The 25,652-nt window shown below is 37.3% G+C and overlaps 1 protein-coding gene across 2 annotated transcripts in view; it reads right to left on the bottom strand.

Annotated features, from left to right (window-relative positions):
• The window catches only part of ugp2b (UDP-glucose pyrophosphorylase 2b), a 43,568-nt gene extending 21,074 nt beyond the window's left edge, over positions 1-22,494 (bottom strand). The window contains exons 1-4 of one of the 2 annotated variants that reach the window (XM_038307435.1): positions 22,258-22,494; positions 8,024-8,151; positions 5,361-5,468; positions 2,605-2,790 (exon numbers count right to left, since the gene is read on the bottom strand). In XM_038307435.1, the coding sequence (XP_038163363.1) occupies positions 2,605-2,790; positions 5,361-5,468; positions 8,024-8,122 (393 nt within the window). In that variant the 5' untranslated portion in view covers positions 8,123-8,151; positions 22,258-22,494. Of the gene's footprint in view, positions 1-2,604; positions 2,791-5,360; positions 5,469-8,023; positions 8,152-21,564; positions 21,890-22,257 lie in introns of those variants that run through there. The other variant, XM_038307434.1, reaches the window with a different exon arrangement.
• Between the last annotated feature and the right edge of the window lie 3,158 nt (positions 22,495-25,652).

The raw sequence follows: 25,652 nt of genomic DNA, 5'->3' as shown, positions 1-25,652 counted from the left end.
TGTGTCAGACAGTCAGGCCCTTAAACCCTGGAGTAATCGAACACAGATTCATGGATTGATATTTCAGATAAAATCTAACTAGTATATCACTTTAAAGGGGAATTTCAGATTTTTTATATTGGGCCCTTGATTTGACGTTATTACATCATGTTCTGCTCACCCATATGAGTTTTGTTCCGCTCCCAGAACTGGAGTTTTTTTTTTTTTTTTTCAAAAAAAACTTTATTTAACCAATGTAGCGGGCTACGCTCTACCTCTTATATATTCGGCTAGCTAATCTAAATCGTTCAATTCCATTTGGAGAGCGAGATCATCTGTGATAGCAGCACTAGACGTCTTCCAGGCTTGTGAGTAAAACTAGCAGCAGTTCAGTGGACAGGAAGAATGAATGTAGCCGGTGCGTGCGGATGATGTCATACGCGCGTTGCTTTGTTTTAAAAAAATATAAATATGAAAAATATAACCACGTATATCTGGGGGACATTGATTCGCCTACATGTTATGAGTGCTGGCGTACCATAAATGATAAATTATGAACAGTTTAGTTTGTGCCTTCAAGTTGTTGCCAACAGGAAGATGTTACTTGGATATAACCTAACGGAATATCTTCAGAACAGCTCCAAATGACACAAAACTCATGTGGGTGAGTAGAACATGATGTAATAACGCAAAATCAAGGGCCTAATGTAAAAAAACGGCGTTCCCCTTTAAGGTATAGTGGAGGATCTTTTAAAAGACCCGCCCTCTCCACTTTAAAAATATAAAATGCACATGCACAGCGCTGTACCCGCTCCCGAGAGGGAACGTATCTTAAACGCGTGCGAGAGCATGCACAAGGCCATTTCTCCTCGTGCACACTGTTTAAAAGTTGGTGTTCGCATCACTCATATACTTTCCATTTGCAATTTTTCCACTATGTAAGACTCACCACTGGTAAGTAAGTAAGGGAGGAGCACAAAGGACGGCCTTACGTAAACATATCACCAGAATGATTGACGATTAGTAGGTGATCCACCTGGAAAAAGAACTTCCTCCACTATACCTTTAACAAAAAAGTGACAGCTAGTCGTAGCCATTAGCTAACTATGCTAAATTAGCATAGTGTCACCGGTGTTGAGTTTTTTTGTGTTTTCCCATCAATATATTTGATTAATCAAATGTTTATTCCATCCATCAGGGTCATGTATTTGTTTTGTAGCCTCCATTTCTGTCTATAAGATCTATTGTTTGTAAATCAATCAGATCCTCCACTAATCTGCTCTGAAATCACTGCGGCTGTGCCGTTTACAGTCTCCTGTTTGTAGTGTCACCAATTGTTACCTAAAGAAATAAATAAACAAGCATGCAGTTTATTTACAGTAAAACTGTCTTTTATAACTTTAATGTGTTTTCGGTTCAATTTGCATGCTTTCTAAAACATAACAAAGCTTTGTTTCGGGCTACTCTAAAACGCTTAGGTCTCAACGCTATTTCAGACAATTTGAATTGAAAAAGTTCCTGCATGGATCAAACTTGGAATCAAAGTCCAGTGGATTGTTTTTAACTTTTTTAAGAATGTTCATTTACTTCATACTTTTTGGTTCCAAACGCAAAGGAAAAAAATAACCCTATAGTGCAAAAACAACGATAAACAAACAAAACTGCTTTAATAAAATAAAATCAATAAATTAAATTGTACCAAAACAGACATAAATAAATTAAGTAAACAGTAAAATATCAAGATTATCTTTGTTTTGAGGTTACAATAGGTCTTATTTATGTCTGTATGTCAATCTGGCCTTAAGGCTATTCATTTATTTTTTAATGAATAAATAATAAACTTCTAAGTGGTTAGAGATATTTTGATGTATTGAATGAATAACTTATGACATTGTGTTTTGTTTTCATTTACATAGAAATCCTTATACGTGCAAAAAAAAAGAAGAAAACACAGTGGGCTGCGTTTACACTCCAGTGATTAAGCTTAAAATGTGTTGAAAAAAAAGTTTAACCTTGAAACACCTCCATTTATCAATCCGTCAATCTGTGTTTGATTACCCTGCCCTGGTTGTCTGACACAAAGAAACCGAATGAAAGAAATTAGATTGGATTATAAAATGTACATTGCACCAAAATACATTTACAAAGAAAATAATTTCAATGTTCAAACTAATGGATTTAATGTCAGATTATGTGAATATAGATCCCAGTTAGGGAAATTTAAATATAATTTGTAAAGGCACAAATTTCTACACATAGAAGGCAGAAGAGTTTCACTCTTTCAGAGGCTGAATGCATCTCATCCAGACCTGTGGAGCTGAGCTGTGTTTACTTTAAATGTTTAAGAAAAATGATTAAAACCCCTGCATCATAAATGGAGCTTTTAACACATTAACTGCTTATCTGTGTTAAAAAAGTTTCCCTTAAAAGAGTTTTTGCACAGCTTCTGTGTGTGAAGAGGGACGGATCAGAAATGTTCCAGGTGGCTTGATTTCAGATCAACGAAAGAAAAATAACAATATTTACATTGCTCCCACTAATTAAACAGTTAGGTAGAGGTTCGTGTTGGCTGCTAAAGAAGAGGAAGACAGAAAGGATGGACAGGTGAGGGAAGAGATCTCGCACCTCTATCTGCTGCACGGTGAGATCCAGGAAGGTGTTCTCGTTGCGGACGCTGATCAGGCTCTTGGGGCCCTTGCACCCCATGCTGGTACCCAGACCTCCGTTCAGCTTCACCACCACCAGCTTGTTCAGGCTGTCGGCCACGCTGTCCGGCAGACCTCTTGCTGCGATCTTATCGTAGGGCTGGATCTGAAGGAGGGAGACGGACGGAAGATCAGATCTCTTCAGAACAAAATTATGGGCCTGTTTCTGTTGGCATGATTCGAAGCACTTAAAGAGCTACGCTTCTTTTGGAGCAGAGCTTTGTATCAATCTGCAGACCTCCTCTGCCTCATACATTTCAATGCCGTAGCATTGAAATGTATGAATCTGATTTTTAAAAATGTTTTAGGATATTTTTGCTGAATTAAACATCTGTTTCTTAATTATTTAAATTAGGTAGCAAAGAAAAAAAATAAATGTTTGGATGATCTGTTAGTAACTTTATCCTCGAGTCAAATAAAGAAAGCTTTGACTTTAAGGACATTATTATTAGCAAATTTGATTATTTTTAAACCAATTTTGGTCACTTTTTAATCGAGACATCTTTTGGAAATATTAATAAATATGAAATGTCTACATTTACAAATGTAGTGCTTTCAAAGAAAAGGAAAATGCAGCTAGGATGATTTTCTGGATGAAATTTTATTCCATCATTGTTTGCAGCAAAGAATACATTTTGTAAATAGAAATAATAATAAAAAAGATTAAAAAAACCAATAGAAAAAGGTCTCTGCTCTTCACTCCAGAGGAAATCCGACCTCAGAAGTGAAGAGAACCTGATCTGGAAAACGCGGTTTGAAAAGAAGGCAATTTGTCAAATTCAATCTGAAAAAAGAGAAATTTGAAAATTCTGATGTTAAAATAAATGTGATAAATTAAAGTAAGCACATGTAAATAAGATCTAAGAAAAGAAAGGTCCATTGTTTTTCATTAAGGAGTTTCCATTTGGAAAATTACAACAATAATGGAACAAAATAAACTTAATTTATCTAAAAAATAAAAAAGCTTCTCTATTAATCCATTTCAAATAGACAATAGGCACTCATTCGCTTCCTTAAGGTCAATCTAAAAACCTGGAAAATCACATGAACAAATCTAAACAAATGTCAGGAACATGAAGTTTTGCTGACGCTTCTAGGAAATGATCATTTCAGGAGTTAACCATGAAATAACCTCCAGGAAGTGAGATGATCGTTTGGACGTGTTCCTCTGCAGTCAGGTAGTATCAGCCTTCAGGCATCATCGGTTCTACCAAAGGAGCGAGGCTGCATTTTTCAGGACCTGCCCACATCGTTGATACTGAGTAATCACATTGGATTTCAAGCTTGATTTAATCCACTCTGCTTCATAATTACTTAATCTTCACTAATTAGAAAGTGGGTTGTTTTTTGTTAGCAGGCTGAGGAGAGACTGAGTGAAGGAAGACTCATAACAACATAAATAGCATTGATGTTAAAGAAGTGGACCAATGGGAAAAATATGATACATCCTCCAGTCTTTCTTGGTCTACTTTGCGTAACCTGAAATACTGGAGCCCAGATTGAAGATGAAATTTAACAGCATCGGCTGTTCCGACTAAGAGCAAAGCTGTTTTTCCGGTTAGTACACGGTCTCAATGTGTTTATCAGAGTGAAACTTAACCGGACCTTTTTCTGATTGTTATCTTCTGAAGGATTTCCTGCTTTTTGCAGAAGCAAACTTTTGTGATGGAACCTTTATCCCATCCTACCACATGATAATAACACAGAGTCAGTTCAAACCATAATCAGATAGCCAAAGGTTCCTTAAAGAAGATTTTTACTAAACTAAAGCAGGTAAAAATAAAACTTGAGCATATTGATAGAAGAGAAAGATATATTATTTTTTTTATCTTAAATGCAAAAAGTTTACATATTTTACTTACAATCTTGGTATAATTGCTGCTCTAAGTGGGTTGCTCTTTCCGCTAAATGCACGTTTTAGAGTTTCTATATTCCAGTTAACGATTAATCGATTACTAACTTAGTTACCTATAGTCACCTATAAACTGAAAATGTAAACCAATTGATTTTAAACAAATTCGAAACAAGCATTTTATTTTATTTTGCATTTATTTACAATTCCTATATGGGATTGCATAGGAATACAAAACATTTGCTAAATTATGTTTCTTGCAAAAATTTTTGTTGTGCAATTTTTATCTTAAATGCAAAATATTTACATATTTTTCTAACAATCTTGGTATATTTGCTACTCTAAGCTGGGTTGCTCTTTCCGCTAAATGCACGTTTTAGTCTCTATATTCCAGTTAACGATTAATCGATTACTAAATTAGTTGACAATTATTTCATAATCGATTAATCAGCTCTAGTTCCAACTGAAAAAGGAACTTTAATTAATAAATGACAATGTTTGCACTTCGGCCGATACAAGAGAACAAAACAAAATAGAAAAAATCTAAACATAATATATCGGTATTGGTCCACCTCCAGAAAGCGATTTTATTTTTTGTTCTCTACAAACACTCAACCTTTAGATTTTATGCATTTCAGGCTTTCCTGACACTTTATAATAAGATTATAGTTTCTAACTTTTGCTTTTGTTTTTGCATCAGTCACATATGAGCAACACATCCTGAAGAGGTGCTTCCAGAAAGATACCGTTAATATATAATCCTGAAATAGATCCAAGCTAAATCCGGTCAGATTATTGATTAAAGCAGATTAATCTGGACTTACCGAGTCTTCTGGAGGCCTCTTGATCTTGATCCACTCCACAGACGGACCTTTAACCTGCAGGAATCTGTGGAAGAGGTTCTTGAAACCCTCAAAGTCCTTCTTACAGACCTGAAGAGGTAGAAAGGGGAAAAAAAGTCAAAACTTCACTTTTACTAAAAGAACAACTTTCTATAGATGCAATGAATCATTTCAGCTTGAAATGTAGAAAATTAACGACTTATAGATCAAAAAATAAATGCGTTTTCGGTGTAATATCTACAGAGGATTTTGTTTGATTATTTTATGGTTTAAAACGTTTTTGGTTTGTTTCATTTTTAGCTTTTGTCTTTAGGAATAACATAGAGAAGCAGATTATTATAATTTTTGTGATATAAATCATGGTAATCAAATGAAAAATAGAAATATTACATCATATTTAACCCATGACTTAAAAGGAAATGTGCAACAAACAGATTAATTCATATAAATTTTTTTCGATTTTTACACCTATAAACTGAAAATGTAATTTTAAACTAATTCGAAACAAGCATTTTATTTTATTTAGCATTTATCTACAATTGCTACATGTGATTGCATAGGAACATAAAACATTTGCTAAATGATGTTTTTTGTGCATTTCCTTCTATTAAAAATATAATACGTAAAAAACTGTTTAGTTTGTTTTGCCTGATGCTCATTACTGCCCCCTGAAGGTCTGAAAGAGGCTGCAGCCAACGACGACGTAAAATGTGTACTTTACACAAGATTTACTTTACATAAATTAAAACAAAAATACTGGAGTTTTTCTTTCAGCTTCCATGTTGTGCTCTGACATCTGACTCTACAGGTGCTGGTCATAAAATTAGAATATCATGAAAAAGTAGATTGATTTCAGTAATTCCATTTAAAAAGTGAAACTTGTATATTATATTCATACATTACATACAAACTCATATATTTCAGATGTTTATTTTGTTTAATTTTGATGATTACAAATGACAACAAATGAAAATCTCAAATTCATCATATCAGAAAATTAGAATATTACTGAAGACCAATAAAAACAAAGGATTTATAGAAATGTTGGCCAACTGAAAAGTATGAACATGAAAAGTATGAGCATGTACAGCACTCAGTATTTAGTTGGGCCTCCTTTGGCCTGTATTACTGCAGCAATGCGGCGTGGCATGGAGTCGATCAGTCTGTGGCACTGCTCAGGTGTTATGATAGCCCAGGTTGCTCTAATAGTGGCTTTTAGCTCTTCTGAATTGTTGGGTCTGGTGTATTGCATCTTCTTCTTCACAATACCCCATAGATTTTCTATGGGGTTAAGGTCAGGAGAGTTTGCTGGCCAATTAAGAACAGGGATACCATGGTCCTTCAACCAGGTACTGGTAGCTTTGGCACTGTGTGCAGGTGCCAAGTCCTGTTGGAAAATGAAATCTGCATCTCCAAAAAGTTGGTCAGCTGCAGGAAGCATGAAGTGCTCTAAAACTTCCTGGTATGTGGCTGCGTTGACCCTGGACCTCAGAAAACACAATGGACCAACACCAGCAGATGACATGGCACCCCAAACCATCACTGACTGTGGAAACTTTACACTGGACTTCAAGCAACGTGGATGAAGTGCCTCTCTTCTTTTCCTCCAGACTCTGGGACCTTGATTTCCAAAGGAAATGCAAAATTTACTTTCATCAGAGAACATGACTTTGGACCACTCACCAGCAGTCCAGTCCTGTTTCTCTTTAGCCCAGGCAAGACGCTTCTGACGCTGTCTGTGATTCAAGAGTGGCTTGACACAAGGAATGCGACAGCAGAAACCCATGTCTTTCATACGTCTGTGTGTGGTGGTTCTTGAAGCACTCACTACAGCTGCAGTCCACTCTTTGTGAATCTCCCCCACATTTTTGAATGGGTTTTGTTTCACAATCCTCTCCAGGGTGCGGTTATCTCTCTTGCTTGTACACTTTTTTCGACCACATCTTTTCCTTCCCTTCGCCTCTCTATTAATGTGCTTGGACACTGAGCTCTGTGAACAGCCAGCCTCTTTAGCGATGACCTTTTGTGTCTTGCCCTCCTTGTGCAAGGTGTCGATGGTCGTCTTTTGGACAACTGTCAAGTCAGCAGTCTTCCCCATGATTGTGTAGCCTATAGAACTAGACTGAAAGACCATTTAAAGGCTTTTGCAGGTGGTTTGAGTTAATTAGCTGATTAGAGTGTGGCACCAGGGGCCATCAATTTTGAACCTTTTCACAATATTCTAATTTTCTGATATGATGAATTTGAGATTTTCATTTGTTGTCATTTGTAATCATCAAAATTAAACAAAATAAACATCTGAAATATATGAGTTTGTATGTAATGTATGAATATAATATACAAGTTTCACTTTTTAAATGGAATTACTGAAATCAATCTACTTTTTCATGATATTCTAATTTTATGACCAGCACCTGTATTGCAAATCTCAGTGAAATTTAATAAAATCCAAAGATTGACAGAAATGTTTGATTTTTCAAGTGAAACAGCCTCAGTAGGCGTAACCCTGCTCTGTGTTATGCTACACTGTGTGTCACATTTTAAGGTTTCCCAGCATTGCATGGCGTCAGCTCTTTTAAATCACAACCAGATGTACAGAGAGAGAGAGACAGAGAGGGAGGGGTGAAGACAGGGTGTTGACGTACGTCTCTGTCGGCCCCTGTGACCGTGTCCACCAGTTTCTCCAGCTCGGCGTCCATGGAGCTCTCCAGCTGCTGGCGCATCATTTCCTGAAACTGAGCCATGCCTTTGTGGGCCGATCTTCCACTCAGACCTGAACAAACAAGACCAGCAAAAAAGAAAACATATTTCAAACTTCCACCTCATTTTATAAAAGATCAGTGGCATTTATTAGAGTATTACTAGTGGGGATTTTACCCACTGCTCCGTTATTAGGAGGCTGGTTCTTCTGAACACCGTCGCTCTGACAGATAACTTTGGCTGTGAGACGTTTAAACAATGATTTACTTCTTCAATCATTTTTTTTATTTGCTGTTAAATACAGCACATCATATAAAATCCTACTTTGTTGCCTTAAAACCGCCCGTTTGGCGCCCTCCTCAGCTTAAAAAGGGGTTAATGCAAGTGGGGATGTGATGTAACTTAGGAGGATCAGCATCAGCAGCTCCATCCTGATTTGCTAAAGAACTGTCTATAAATGAAATGATTTTGTAATTACAGAAAATTAAACTAATTACTGTAATCGGTTTCTCCATTTTAAAAGTTGATATGAAATAGTAAATTCATTTAAATTGGTAAAAACACATCTGGATCATCTGTCCTTTCTAGTTTGATTATTTGACTCTTTTTTTTATGTCAGTCAGTCACATGAACTAAAACTATTGTGTATAAAAAATAAAATAAAATTAAAAACAAAGATTGAAAAGGAAAAATAATATTTTCAAAAATGCATCAAAATTGGATCAAAGGGAGTGTATCTCATCTGTCTGGTCTAAAATAAAGATGCCGTAGAGGGTAGTGTCGACTCGGTAACTGATTGAAATGTTATTGTAGGACCGTAAAAGAGAAACCAACACCTTGAAACAAGAAAGGATTGAAGCAATGCCAGAAACAAAAAAAAACAAAAAAAGGGCAATGCTGGAAGAAAAAACAGAATAAAAGTCTATAGACTCATAAAGTCCTAAAAATAAAGACTACTCTAAGCTAATGATGCCAACAGATCATTTACAAGCTACTGAATCCAAGGGTGTATTTTATTTTTCCCATAAAGTAATCTTGTCTTTTTAAGGCATTGAGAAAAAAGGGTTGTGACACTGCAATAAGGTGGCATTTAATAGCTGCACTTTGTTCTATACATTAGAATTTGTTGACATTTCTATCCTGCATTTGTTTAACTTCAGCCATCTGTGACGACATCTTTAGATCCAGCAGCATAAAGTTTATGCCAAACATTGGATTTATTACATCTGTGTATTGATGTTTGGGAACTGAGGAGTTAACCTATAACTTTTATAATAGACAATAGTTTTAGAGCCTCATTTCACTGCTTTTCTCCATCTGGACAGACTTGAATGAGCTCCATTTTCCCATCTGATAACAAGGGTTCGGTATTTTCGCCAAAGTCCTGAATCAATTCGATTTTGATTCATCAAGTTCAAAATTGATTAATTTCGATTCGATCTGTTTTTACAATAATGAAAGTGGTTCAACTGTGTTTCAAAATACTCATGTATTTTCTTTTTTTCCTGTGACATTAAACACAAAGTCCAAACTTGTAAATCAGACAGTTTAAGCTTGAGATGTGAACAAAACTGTCTCATAAGTGCAAACTTGTTTGTGAAAAGTGAAAAAGTAAGGCCGCAGTCGTGACACAGCGGGTACACAGTAGACATGCATGAGCTGCATTATCTCCAATGCACAAACCATATTTGCAGCGTTGTCTGTAGCGTTGACGTAATCTTGAGTGCATATTGCCTGTTCATTTGAATGTGATCGTCACGTGCGTCACTATAAAAATAATCGATCTCATTCCCTAGACATCGATTCTGCAAAAATGTAAATGAATCCATTTAAAATCGATTAAATCGATTTTTTTACCCAGCTCTACTGATAACTGGTAAATTTATTTCAAGAAAAATGTTTAAAAAGTATACCTTTTAAGGATTTTTCTTTGCGATTTCAACCCAATTTAAGAACCGATGGTTGCCTAGAGCACATCCAGGCAGTAATGTTCTAAACAGTTTGTGTTTTTGCCTGATCGATATACAGAAAACCAGATGTTTTTATTATTAAACCAGATCTTTTTATTATTCTATTGTTTTCTGTGGCCAATGTGTAAAGAAAAAAGATCTCAAAACTGAGAACGAAACATCGCATTAGAAGACACCTTTAGAAGATGTGCTCTTTTTCATCCTCTGATATGCGAGCTGGCTCGGAGCTCGTCTGCCTGGCTGTGTGTTTCTTGGACGGTGCCGCCTGTGGAGCTGGTTTACAGTTACGTTTTGCATCTCTGCTTCTTTTTCTATGTCTGCTTCCGTCTCTTTAAACCCCAGTTGGCCTCAGCAGAGTTTTCCTCTCTACTGTCGCTACAAGCATGCTTAGTGTGAGGGACTGCCTTCGAGTCAGTGAGTCGATGCAATCTACTGGTTTTCCTTAGATAAAAAACTTTAAATCAATTTGACTGTATGATCTGGTTGAATTGTAAAGTGCCTTGAGATGACATGTGTTGTGAATTGGCGCTATAAAAATAAACCGCTTCGAATTTTAAAAAGGAACAGAGATGATTACAGAACTCCTTATCATCCAACAGTTTTGATTTATTCCTTTCAGCTACTGATGGCATTCGCTTATCTTGTTCAAATATCCTTACGGGCTGCCAAAATCCAGATATCTAGGGTGAAGTAAAACCTTAGGCAACAGGACCGGGTCAACGTTGCACATTTGCACATAACTTTAGAATCTGTTTGCTTTCAGGATGTGTTAAAATGGGGAACAAACCTTCGCCAGGTTTAACGTTCAGGAAACATTTGTGAAAGACAGAAATGAGTCGTTCTAACAGTTCGGCTGCTAACATGCAGCTGTAATCTGTTCTCTATACATAGAGCAGGGAGCAAAGGTATGAAGATTATTTGGGTATGATTAACATGCCATTCATAATTACACATCTTATCTTAGTCACAAACGCAGTTTCACCTATAAAAGACAAGTACCTCAACGACCAAAGGAAATAAATGACACTCCTCACTTGATAATTCAAGGAGTGGGGAGTGTTCTCCTAGTGGTTAGAGGTATGCGCTTGTGCTCTGAGAAGGTTGCAAGTACCAGGTTCGACATCCACAGCCTCCACTCTTGGTCCCTGAGCAAGACCCTTAACCCCACATTGCTCCACGGGCGCAGCACAGTGGCAGCCCACTGCTACACAAGGGGATGGGTTAAATGCAGAGAGTGAATTTCTCCATTGTGAGATCAACAAAGTTCTATTTCTATGTGTAGAAAGAAGTGTGTTAAAGATTTCCCACTTTCTACTGTAGCCCCACTTTCTTTTTTATGTGCTGTTTTAACATCTATATCGCTGCCAATAAACTAACAGATCAGAAACGCAGTGGAGGGCTGCTTTAGATCAGCACCGTTTCATCAGTTTGGTGGAAAGAACAAGACGTCCTGATGGCTGGAATACAGAAGATGCAGTTTGTGGCCAATATGCTGATGGTGGGAAACCGTTTTCTAAACTTAACTAGAACCAGAACCGAGCCTTGCTTTCCTTTGCTCTCTTTGGGAGTAAATGTGCAAAGAAATATTTACTACAGAACATCTAGTCTCCTTCAGAAATATTTCAATGGTTACTGGCTAGTGATGTTAGGAGTAAATATGGCAGGCGGCGTTAACATTAAATCATCTTTACCAGTATTAAGTTACAGACATATTGAACTGATTTTTGATCTGCTATATTAACCTAAAAATATATGTCTGATTATGGTATACCGGTAACTGGAATAAATGATCTTATCATTCAAGAGACCTTAAATGTATTTTCAGGTACCCGGAACTATGATTTGACAAATACAGATATCCCAAAGGCAAAGAATAGCTCCATTTACTCTGAAACCGATCCGTGCCGAGTTTGGACCAAGCTTGGATCAGTTAACCATGCCGAGCTTAATTCCTTACGACCATTTACACACCACGCTAGCACGGTTCCTCGCCTCCTACTGACCATCTACGGTACTACTGCTCTCTAGTGGGAAACAAGCAAATCAAGATGGCTGATCATGTGGCACCGTAGGGAAGCTAGTATTTTTATGAATGTCTGAAATTTCCTGATTACGGAGGCTGACTGTAAGTAGACGGCGGTTTGCTGATGCGCCCTTTGTTATCTGAGAACCGTCCCAGAACTGATCCGCGCCAAACCCTACTGATGAACTAGTACCAGTTTAGCGCGGTTAGGTCTAGGCCTGTCACGATAATCAATAAAATAATTAATCGCACGATAAATAAAAACTATCCACGCCATTTAATTTATCGGCTATATCGTCTCTGTCTGTGTTTTTCTCTTTCTACTGATGACGCTGGATGAAAAGGTATAACTCCGTTGCTATCCACTGACCCCTCCCCTTCCTCATTTTTGAGGAGGGAGGAAGAGTGGACTATCGCATCAGGTAGTCAGCGCGCATCATTTTGTACTTCTGCAGCTTTAGAGCCCCGTGAGGAGTTAGCGATGTAAAAAAAAACACATCTTATGTTGGGGGGAAAAGCTCGAAATGGAACTGGTTTGAAAGCCGAGCGCAACAGCCGCAGTGTGGGAGTATTTCGGATTCAAACCAAATGACCGAGGCGAACCACTGAACCTATTCGAGCCAGTATGTCACATTTGTCGTAAAACAGTAGCAGCTAAGAGCAGCAATAAAACCAACCTACACATGCACCTAAAGCACAACCACCCAGCAAAGTTTCTCCAGCTGGAAACAAAAAGTACAAGCGTTGGCCTGTCTGCGTATTCAACTTCGCAACAGTCCACCATCACTGAAGCAATTAATCGACAGGAAGTATACAAAAAGGACGGCGCAAAGTGGCGCGCGCTCACAGACAGCGTAGTTAATTTAATTGCTAAAGAGATGCTTCCATTTAATATTGTTGAATAGCCGGCATTTCGAAAAATGTTGCAGACATTTGATAGACAGTATGAACTCACAAGGAAAACATACATATCACAAACGTGATATGTTGTACATACGTTTTTATTTCCACTGTGTTTTTATTCAAGTGTATTTTAAGTTAACAGAGACTGAGAGTCCATTTGATTTTTATTTCTCGTTTTATTTTGTTAACCAGTTCCAGTGTTAAGTGTTCTGTTGAAAATAAAGTGTGTTTATCTTTGCCAGGAAATCGCATGCATTATTCCGTCATTTCCATTAAATCAGTGTAAAAAGGTCTTCAAACAATATTATCGTTTATCGCAATAATTTTTGAGACAATTAATCTTTCGGCAAAATTTGTTATTGTGACAGGCCTAGTTAGGTCGTGTCTGGCGCGGTCCGGTTCAGCTGTGCTTGCCATTTACACTCAGTGATCTTGGTTACCGTGCTCGAACCAAGCTCAGAACAGTTTCAAAAGGGTAGTGTAAATGGTGCAAATGACGTAAACTAAGAGATCCTTAAATGGTAAAAAAAACAAGAAACATAAGTAAGTCAAGCTTTCTTGAAATACTTGTATTTTCCGGTGCTTTCAGTAGGTAATAAGTCAACTGGCCACAGGAATATGAGGATTAATATTAAAAAGAAACAAACAGCAACCTCGTTACCGCAAGTACATAATATCTAATTATCTTATTTGAAGCTGGAAAATGCTAATTACATTGGCAGATTGTTTTGTTTACAAAATCAAATTAAGGGCAAATGCATTTTTATATGGTTATGATTAAAAAGGTTATATGTAGAAAGGATCTGTCCTGATAGTGTTCAGATCGTCCATTTTGAGCCTAAATAGAACTCCATCACAGGTTGCAATGAGCCAACTTCTGCACAGCTGCAGGTAGATGTTTTGCTTACATCAACCTTAAGTACCCTACCTCAGTTAATCTCTAATTCTGGTTCATTCTAATAGTCAAAATCTGAGATATCAAAAATGTAATTACAAATGGATGTACACTACCAATTATATGTTAAAACGGTCTGCCATACGGCAGACAGCCTCCATTTCTTAGCAAAACAACTATAAACCCAAAAAAGTTATATCCCTCTAAAAACTAGGGGTGTAGAAAGAAACTTTTTTGATGATATATCGTGATTTTTACCTGCCCAATATAAGAGCGATCTTTCAGTCCCTAATACTGAGTTTAAAAAAAGTATCTAAAATAATGAGGGAAAATGGCCTACCCCTCGATATTGACCTCACTGTACGATATTTATTGCGATATTGTGGAAAACCTCACGGTACTGTTAAATAGCTCACGACAGTGTTTTTGATGATAATAGCAAAAAAATAGAAATTTTTTTCTGCTTTTGCCAGTCAACAGGCAATTTATTGTTGTATTTATGGATCATTACAACATAAAACGCTGATCACATAGTGCTTTTAAAGTGCAAGTTGTAGTCAGGAACATCAATATTCTGTTGATTCTTCTGTGAATAATGTTCAAGTTAAGAAGCAACCAGAACAATTGTAAACAATAGGGGATTCCCTTTAAGTGCAAACAAATATCAAGTTAAGTCAGGTTTAAATGTGCAAGGCAAGTAAAAGCAGCCTTTTAAAACTGGTATTTAGGAACATAACTTAAATAAAATAGTCAAACTGCCTTTTTTTAAAACACTGACCTATCAGTTAGCTTATGTTCACATTTTTCATCAGAAAGATCAAATGATCTACATTTCAAGAAAAAAAAAATGCCTCCTTCAGGGTGTTTTGACCGGACAGGACATTCTTTGTGAGAGAATCTGCAAGCTTTTCTGGATGATGAGTCGTCAGATGACTTTGCATATTGCTTTTGTTTCCCGTGTTGTATCTTAGTTTACTGTGGAAGTGCTTGCATATAGTCCATTGTCTGTCCACCACCTTCTCTCCTGTTGCGTTTTTTGACACGCCGAAACCAAAATGTTTCCAGACATCTGACTTAAAAGCTGCAGGGGCTGGCACAATCTCAACTTCGGGGTTGTTGTTTTCATCCTTACAACTATCTCTGTTGGCCATGCTAGCTTGCTTTAAGCTTGTGAGGACAGCGTGCAATCCGCATGCAATCCTATTGGCTTAAGAACGGTTGGTATAACAACGCAGCGCAAAGGATCATGGTCTATGTAGTTAACAATGATTTGTTCCGCGGGACTGTGTTTAATCCTCTTGCTTTTTAACGGACACCTGTCCTTTTATTATTATAACCCAACCACGACGACATCGAGACACGTTTACCACCGCGATAATGTCAATATCGTTACATCCCTAATATATATATATATATATATATATATATATATATATATAAATTAGGGGTGGAACGGTTCACAAAATCCACGGTTCGGTTCGATTCACGGTTTCTGGTCACGGTTTTCGGTTCAATTCGATACATGTTGATTGTTACACCGAAATTACATAAAAAATTATGAAATTAATGAAAAAATCCCCCCAAAAGTAATGGATTGTAATTATTTTAAATGATCCGCGGAAACCCTGGATCATTTCCGTATGTTTTGCTGCTTTGAATTTAAAGGAGAATTCCGGTTTTTAACACTTTTAGCCCATTTTCTGTAGTGTCCAGGATGAAATCGAATGATCGACACCAAAATTTTGACAATTGGTCCTGTCTCTGCTTTTTGGCTCATGCAGAATCCCCCCCTGGCTGCTTTAGAATGGCTTCCATTGTGCATGTCCGATAATGTCCTTAAAACAACCTTAAACATTCTTTTTTTTAAATATGCTACTCACCAGGTCGTCAGCGCTGTTCAATGACGTTCCAAAAAATAGTTTCGTAAAGAAAAAAATTTCCTGTAGTGTTTTATTTAGCTTTTGTAAATCCCATTGAGTTCTGTTGGAATAGTCAATATTCCCCTGCCACCGGAAATGGAAATGGGGCCTGTTTACACAGTTGTAGTCTTTTCGCTTCACTCTGTGTACTCCGACGTCGAGGTGCTAACGTCTCTGTTAAACACTTTAAAAAACTCTGAAAATGGAATACGAAAGGTGGATTCTTGATTCTGCTTCGCTTCTTCTTCTTCTTGTTTACTACTGGTGGTTGGCTTTGGTCGCAGTACCGCCACCTTCTGCTCTGGAGTGTAATCGCTTCCTCTATGAGAAAAAGGAGCAGCGCATGAACCGAACGAAACACACGCGAACATAACCGAGACAGTCAAACCGAACGGTTCTGACGGTTTTCATAAATTCTCCCATCCCTAATATATAAATATATATATTAGGCTTGTCCCGATCCGATCCACGTATCGGATCGGATGCCGATATTGGCAAAAAAATGCGTATCGGCAAAGCATGTAAAAATGCCAATCCAGTAGGGCTGCAACTAACGATTATTTTAAAAATCGATGAATCGGACGATTATTTTTTCGATTAATCCATGAATCGGGACAAAAAATATTTTTTATATTAACCTCTTTATTCCAAAATAAACATTTTAAACAGAACAAACAAGCACACAAGTACAGGTTGCTCATTAACTGTACTGGTGCAATATGAAAAATAAATGTTTGTGTTAAAACTACGCAAACTTACATGAGAAATGTAGCTGTACATCCACAAAATATAGAGTACTTTGTTTCATAAAGCGCAATAAAAGACATTTTTGTCTTTAAAAGCCCCTAAGGGGTTCAAACAATAGGTCCCCCCATTTCAACAAATGAGTTTTTTTTTAGACTAGAAGAGTTCTGCCTTTTAAGATAGGAAAGTATAGCAGTTAAAGTTGCTACTTGAGAAAATACTGAACCATAGAGATAAAAATAGCCCTGTGATTCAAATTATAAATTGTATTTGGAATAAAAATGAGAGAACTAGGGGTGCTAAAAAACACATCCTCCAAAGACAGATATTTACATGGGAATGTGGCTGATAATTAATTGACATATTACTGATCTTGCTGGATTTTATTCTGCTTTACTTCCATAAATTGCAGGATCTTCTTTACTTTATCTTCGCCAGAAGATTTAAACTTTAAAAGCCTTGCCCTCATAATTTGCAAGTTAATTTATTTATAAAGTAAATGTAAACGCTGCTTAAGCTAATTCAAATGAAATTAAAAGTAAAATAAGTAGCCAACCTTATCACTGTCTGTAACCTACTAACAAGGTAAGGAAAGCATCAGATGAGCTACCTGAGAAACTAACGTAACGTTTCCCCACTTTAAAACCAAAACAAACATGGTGGTTCCGTGCCATGTTAATTTCTTTTGAAAAAAGTTGCATCTTATCCCTTTTTTCGCTTTACAAAGCGCAGGCTATTTTAATTATTGTGATCAATTTGCGCCGTCAATCCCGGTGCATGCGCGCTTCATTTGCAGTCTGGACGCTGAGGCTCTGACTGCAGCTGAGAGGGACTCCTGCGGGAGCAGGGGGAGGCGCCCCACGGCAGAGTAGGAACGATACATGCTTTCACGTAGGAGTCTCCAAAAGCCGCCAGTGAAACCGAAAAAAGTCGCCAGAGCTAGTCGCTAGTCGCTTTTTTGAAAAATAGTCGCTGGAGGGGTCTGTAAAGTCGCTGAGTTGGCAACACTGCACCTGCGGCGCTGACTCGCTCTGCCATATTTTTTTTCTTCCTCTTTCAGTCAAGAGGCAGTGATGACGGCGCGGCGGATGACGCAATAATCGCGCGACACAACTAATCGATGATGAAATTCGTTGCCAACGCTTTTAAAAGTCGATTTTTATCGATTTTATCGATTCGTTGTTGCAGCCCTACGATCCAGACTGCCGATCCAGTTTTTAAAAAAATCTGGTCCGTATTTTCCAGTTTCACCGATTGAAATGATCCATTCCACTATTTTGCGCCAGTGTTCCCTGAATCCGGTCCGCATTTTCCAGAACACCTTCAACACACCCACAGGTCTTTTTGGGTCTGTCTCCCGGCCTAACCATTAAAACAGGTGAATTGGAAGATATCGGGAAAATGTCAGCCGTGTGGGATTATTTTATCCTGCACGATGTGTAGATGGAGACTAGGTGTGGAGGAGATTGGGTAGTATAAGGCATTTTTGTGTAATAGTTCACTATTATTTGCACTGATTTTTTTTTTTTTTAAGCAGTCTTTTTTCAAGAGTACAGTCCTGATTCTAAGTTAATAGAATATTTTCCATATTCTGTTTTGCATTTTTATTAAAACTTACAGTAATACTTGCACCTTTAACTGTTTACGGTTTTACTGTTCACTGTGCAATCTTAGATTGCTATTCATAATTTTGTCCAGTTTGTGTTTATCTCTTAATAAACAGGTAAGTTTGTTGTTACCAATCATTGTGTTTTTTATTCAATCTCACCTAATTCAGCTGGCTAGATGTTATCAAGAGTACTAAAACCCTTTTCAACATGAGTATTACAACTAAGGCTAAATGCTTTAACTTAAATGCATGCTTGAGTAGGCTGGTATCGGCCAGTATCGGTATCGGATCGGAAGTCCAAAAACAATATCGGCATCGGATTGGAAGTGCAAAAACCTGGATCGGGACATCTCTAATATATATATATATTATATATATATATATATATTTTTTTTTAGGGGTGGAACGGTTCACAAAATCCACGGTTCGGTTCGATTCACGGTTTCTGGTCACGGTTTTCGGTTCGATTCGATACATGTTGGTTGTTACACCGAAATTCCATAAAAAATTATGAAATTAATGAAAAAATCCCCCCAAAAATAATGGATTGTAATTATTTTAAATGATCCGCGGAAACCCTGGATCATTTCCGTATGTTTTGCTGCTTTGAATTTAATCATCTGGCGCATGCTCTCTAACCTGACAACAGCCAGATGCATGTCTCGCTCCGGCATCTGGCTGTTGTCAGGTTACATGCTCTCTACCATCTCCAAGGAACTCAGAGGGGAGCAGACGAAGCCACAGCGGGGGCTGTAGGCTTTGCTTTGAGCAGCCGGTCTGGAGCGCAGCGGGGCGGAGCGGGGGTTGCTGACGGAGTATGGGATTTCGGGGTCAGCATGACATGTTGCTGTTAGCATAAACAAAACGTGTTGCACAATGCTTGCACACTGTTGCACTTTTATCCACAACTTTCTTTCCGCTGTCATCGTACTGTAGGTCACTCTAAATGCAAAGTGGTCCCATACAGCAGTCAGCAGACCTATAAAGTGCTGCTGGCGCGTCTTCCAACTCCAGTTCTTTCCCACTCGCCAGTCCGACACAATTCTCCACAACTGATTTTTTTCCCTGCTACACCCGGCTAAGCTGCTTCGCTTCTTCTTCTTCTTGTTTACTACTGGCGGTTGGCTTTGGTCGCAGTACCGCCACCTTCTGCTCTGGAGTGTAATCGCTTCCTCTATGAGAAAAAGGAGCAGCGCATGAACCGAACGAAACACACGCGAACCGAACCGAGACAGTCAAACCGAACGGTTCTGACGGTTTTCATAAATCGTCCCATCCCTAATATATATATATATATATATATATATATATATATATATATATATATATATATATGCTCCCAATCGTTAGAGTTATTAGACAGCATGGGATTAATGTTCACTGTTATGCTGATGATACCCAGCTATATCTGTCTTTGAATCCAGATGAAGCTAATCCATTACATAGATTACAGGCATGTCTTGAGGACATAAAAACCTGGATGACTCTTAACTTTCTCCTTCTGAATGCAGACAAAACAGAAGTTATAGTCTTTGGACCAGAGTCTTTGAAAAGGAAGTTGATTAGCCAGTCACTTCATTTGGATGGGATTAAACTGATTTCACATAATAAAGTGAAAAATCTTGGTGTTGTTTTTGATCAGGACCTGTCATTTAAATCCCATATCAAAGAGATTTCTAGAATTTCCTTCTTTCATCTGAGGAATATTTCAAAACATTTGAAACAACCTTTCCAGGGTTGATGCTGAGAAACTAGTCCATGCATTTGTTAGTTCAAGCCAGGACTATTGTAATCTTTATTATCAGGAAATCCACAATCTGTAGTTAAAAGTCTTCAGCTGATCCAAAATGCTGCAGCCAGATTTCTGATGAAAATTAAAAAGAGAGATCATATCTCTCCTATCTTGGCTTCTCTTCATTGGCTTCCTGTTAAATCAAGAATTGAATTTAAAATCCTCCTCCTCACATATAAAGCCTTAAATGGCCAAGCTCCACCTGATATCAGAGATCTGATTGTTCCTTATGTTCCTAACAGAGCACTTCACTCTCAATCTGCAGGTTTACTAGTGGTTCCTAGAATTTCTAAAAGTAGAATGGGAGGCAGATCTTTTAGTTATCAGGCTCCTCTCCTGTGGAACCAACTACCAGTTTTAGTCCGTGAGGCGGACACCCTGTCTACTTTTAAGGCTAGGCTTAAAACGTTCCTTTTTTATAAAGCTTATAGTTAGAGTGGCTCAGGTTATCCTGAGCTTTCTCCATAGTTATGCTGCTATAGGCTTAGACTGCTGAAATACATGGGGACCCCTATTTCATAATTCTGCTTCATTCTATCGCTATTCTCCTACTGTGCAGAATCTGTTAGTTCAATCTCTAACGTTCTGCTCTCTCAGCTTTTTCTCATAGTAGATTTGCCTCTTCTGTTCCTGTTTGGCTGTGACTCCATCCTGGAGAGAAATATCAGCTGTGCTGCTTCCATCAACAACCTTGTTTATAGATGGAGTTCAGTCTGTTTTTCAGTGTAGTCCTGTTTCTCTGACTGTGACTGGCTGGATGTGCTCTCTTCATCCTCTGAAATAGGAGTTGGCCCAGAGCTCGTCTGTCTGATTGTGTGTTTCCTTTTACAGCTGCTTTACAGTCTGCTTCTGTCTCCTTGATCCCCAGTCGGCCTCAGCAGATGGCCGATCACACTGAGCCTGGTTCTGCTGGAGGTTTCTTCCTGTTAAAAGGGAGTTTTTCCTCTCCACTGTCGCTACAAGCATGCTTAGTGTGAGGGATTGCATTTGAGTCAATGAGTCGATGCAATCAACTGGTTTTCCTTAGATACAAAACTTTGAATCAGTTTGGCTGTATGATCTGGCTGAACTGTAAAGTGCCTTGAGGTGACGTGTTGTGAATTGGTGCCATATAAATTGAATTGAAATTTAATGTGGTACAATAAAGGACCTGATAGCTGTCTAACAGTTGAGATCTAAGGTTCCCAAACTTTGTCGCATAATATAATTATAATTATATAATTGAACTTCATTGATCTTACGCTGGAGAAATTTACCTCTGCATTTAACCCATCCCCTGGGGGAGCAGTGGGCTGCCATCGTGAGGCGCCTCTATTCTACAAGTGAACATTTATGTTGCCATAAATGGAAATGACAATCAAATCTTTGCAATAATTATGGAAAAAATACATCATTATTCATCCATTTTCTATCTTAGATATTAGCAAATCCTCACCTGACAGCTGTTAATCACTTGTAAATGATCTATATGTGGAGGAAACTTGAGATATTGGATTGTAGGTGAAAAAGTTTTGAATGTTTGAAATTAAGTAAAACAGCTGGAGTGCTTTAGAAAACAGCCTCGGCAGACTTTAAAAATAGGGGGGAAAAACTGAATATAGTTTTAAAATCAAAGAATTAAATCGTCTTACCTTCTACATAAAGTGCCATGGTTAGATTGCCAAGGACAAAAATATATGTATAATTCCAGATAAGCAGTTTCACCGAGAAAAGTTTTCTTTAAGAGTTATTTTGCCGTGAGAATGAATGTGAAGACCGTGGAGTCAATGAACACATCATCCCGTAAATGAACCAAAGTTTCCGTGCAGTATTCCTAACGCCAGCATAGGGGAATCATCTGCATATCAGGAATGGATTTCAAAGTGAATCACATTTTGTCTTTATAGATCTGGGCGGCAGTGAAACGTCACTTTCAGACAAACAAAACTATGCTGCCTCCTTTTACATTCCCAGTTACTGGTGAAAGCGCGTCATAAATCCCAGGCTGTGAACCCAAACGCACCTCTGCTCCTGTTTTATTACTTTTTTCAACCCAGAGTCCACATCTACTGTCAATTATTAACCGCTGATATAGAGTGTAATAAAAGAAAAAAATTCAACGTAGAATGTAAAGGGATGGATAAATGGGAAGTGCTTCGGGAATGAAGCCAACTCATTCTAGCGCCTCCCTGAACGCCACACGGAAGAAAACGTTCGCATTACTGGAACAGATTTTCTATCCATATCGGTGCCAATCGGCAATAAAACCCCCGTACCTGAACGGCACCCTGCGACAAAGATCAGATAAAGTAACATTTAGAAGAAATAACAAACAGTTTCCTTACTGTGTGCTTTCAGGATGTTGGCGAGAGAAAGTCAATGGTGGCCTGGACCGCAGAAAAACGGATACAAGACTAAACCTGCTTTAAAACGCTGCGCCACCGTTTCCCTTACAGTTACACATTTAGAAAAAAAAAGATTAATATACTGTAGATAGCGAGAAATTTTATAAGGGAAACAGTTTTAAGATATTTTACAATCCACTGCCATTCCAAGGAAGGGCAAATGGGGGCCAATGGGAGGGCAGCTTTTCTGTGATGACATTTTTGGAACCAATAGTTTTTTGCGACGTATTTCACTGGTTTCTTTTGGTTTCTTGCTAGTGATGAAACACGACCTGTATGGCAAAACGTTTTCATATTTATTAAAACCTTTGCTGCTCCATTTGTAGCGCACTTAAATATAATTATTACTAGTCAAAACTACATTCCTACTTGTCAGAAATGCAATTAAAGTTTTCCAGAATTACATTTTTGGCAGGAGAAAACGGAAGAGGATTAGAGCCACTGAAAAATAAAAGTTAACCGTACTCCTTCTCTTTTTTTTATTCTGAAATAAAATTGAAAAATCAGTTTTCCAGTGGCCCTGCTCACCTTTCGTAGGAGAATCTAAATTTCAGAATGTAAAAAAATATATAGCTAATACTAGTAAGAATGAATTTTCAGATAACTCGCATTTTTAAACGTTTTAAATGGCAATTTTGACATGCATTTAATGCTATAAATGAATACGCATTCAGATGTCTCAAACATATGTCTTTTAAGTCAAAATGAACATTTCAGATATCAGATATTACAAAATTATTATCACATTTATAATATAATTAGCAAAAATGTATTTTGTACACGTATCCAGTCAAGTTAAGAATTGTCCAAACGCTCTGCCATACCGGTGCATCACGTACACGAATGAATGCCACGTTGTTAAGGTTGTGTGTGCAGTTAGTGACGCCGCCATATTGTGAGGGGCACGTTTCTCTTAAAAGTCAACACAAAAATACAGGTTTATGTCCAACAATATCTGAAATAGTTTAAATGTGTAAAAATACATGTTCATTTAATACCAACAGTGGTGTTTTCATAAAAACTGATAAAATATGAAAAATCCAACCCCCAAAAAAGTATTAACTAGAAAGACACCAAAATGAGCATACATTGTACTTTTTCCTGTAATGTGAAATAAAGCATGAAACCACCAAATTATTTCTGTATTGGTACGAATAAATAAACAGCATTTTGTCTGTGTGTGTATCGAACACATAGAGAGTAGTTACAAAGATAACTCATCAAACCCGTTAATTATAATAATTATAAGGGTTTGACTGCTGTAACGCTCTTAAATGATGTACAACTAATTATTGAAGAGAGTATAAATCATACAATAGCCTTCAAAATTGCAACTTCTTGTACATTTTTTTTTATTTATTTATAAGAGATTGTTTTATGGGGAAAAAAACTCTGAGCTGAATAATAAATAAATCTGATAAAGATTTGAAAAAACAAGACATGCAAAACATATTTATCTTAGAGTAATTATTTTCCGCGTTTGCGTTTCTACTTTTAAAGATCGTCTTAATTATTAACCATTGCCCGTCTGAGTAAATTTTATGTAACCAACAGCTGTGATGCAGGCGAGATAAACAGGGAAATACCGCCCCCGTCTGGTAGAACTGTTTCACTTCACCCATCTCAAGCTTTTACAGCACAGCGAATAAAAAAACTAAAATTAGATAGTACCCATGTGCAATGTGAAAATAAAATAAGCTTGAATTTTGTATAGTTCGATAGACATGTTAAAGAAAAACTAATTGCACAAAAATGTCCCTTGGGTTTATGAAAAAACTGGGCTTTCCAAAAGTTGGAAGTTTGCCAGATATGCACATTTATTTTTTTTCTTAAAAACTATGAAAAGGATAGGCTGCTTAATTAAATAGCAAATTAATGTGGGCTTTTACTCCTAGGAATTTTGAGAGCCATTATAAATCACTTTCTGCAGCCACCAAAAAGTGTTTTCCCTTTATAAATACATCTAATTATTATATACAGTAATAACTAGAAGTGTCAAATGTACTTACATCTTTTACTCCAGTAAAAGTAAAGTTACCTGTGTGAAACAGGCTCTTGTACAATAAACATACTGATTTAATTTTCTTCACTCTACTAAAATGCAAAAGTGAAATTAGATTTTTTCCTGGAGACAAAATACATTAAAAAAACTATTCCTCTAATGTAGTTCTACACACAAAACATGGTTTATGTACCTCTTCTATTCACTGTTTTGGAGAGAACATAAAAGACTGAATCTAGTTTTGTTCCAATTTCACATTTCCAACAGGATAACAGATTGACGTGAACAGAAGCTCTAAAAAACAACTGAATATTTTTTAGCTTTAGTGTTCACAGCGCTGAAGTTTAAATAATATTGAAATATAAACAAAATTTGAAACACAATCAACATGCACATTTCAAATCTAATGATCTAATGGATGTGGAATGTCCTGCATTTGAGTCTGATCCATCATTTACCCCCCAGCCCCCACCATGAAACATGAACATCTTCATGCTTTTGATTTTCTCTATTTTGTTTCAGCTTTCATTGCAGGTTATCAATAAGTATAGAAGTAAAAAGCCAGTTTAGAGAAGGTAGGTAGTAGAAGTAGGGAGTAGTGCCCTAGTAGTTAGGACATAGAGCTTGGAATCCTGAAGTTGAGAGTTTGAGCCCCACTCCCACAGACTGCCACTCTGGGTCCTCAGCAAAGACCCTTAAACCCAAACTGCCCCCCGGGGGCCACACGATGGCAGCCCACTGCTCCTCAAGGGGATGGGTTAAATACAGAGTTCATTTCGTTGCTCTGTACTTGTGACTGTGTAATGGCAATAAAAGTTGGTAAAAAAAAAAAAATAAATAAAGATATTTTGTTCAGATATTGTAAGAGTAAAAAGTCGAACTCATCACCTAACCAAGAGTCTTTGACACGTCTTTCTCAAGCTAATTACAGATACTGGGGGAAAAAAAAAATCTACTTAAGGACAGCAACTATGAAAGCGTAGGTACTAAACATGTCAGTAAACAGTAAAAGTTCACATGATGGTTTGTTTTTCAGCATTTGGTCCAGTTTCTCTCCTAGACAGATATGGGTTACTGTCACTGACTGTATGTGTTCACTTTCTCAACTCAGCTTTATTCATAAAGCAATTTTAAAAAAAACACAGCTGCCACAACGTTCTGTAGATTCCAATTAAGCTTAAAATGTATAAAAACAACATAGAAGTTTAAAGGAATAAAACAGAATAAAATAATTTAAAACAAACAAAACCATATAAAAAAATTGAAACAGAGAGTATCATGCTGTGTTAAAAGCAAAGAATAAAACTAAGTTTTAAGACAAGTTCATAAAAAA

The sequence above is a fragment of the Cyprinodon tularosa genome, unplaced genomic scaffold (genome assembly GCF_016077235.1).
Source record: "Cyprinodon tularosa strain WSP-4 unplaced genomic scaffold, ASM1607723v1 ctg61, whole genome shotgun sequence".
NCBI classification, from domain to species: Eukaryota; Metazoa; Chordata; class Actinopteri; order Cyprinodontiformes; family Cyprinodontidae; genus Cyprinodon; species Cyprinodon tularosa.
Note: the sequence above shows the minus strand (reverse complement) of the source record. Positions and strands in the feature narration are given on the sequence as shown.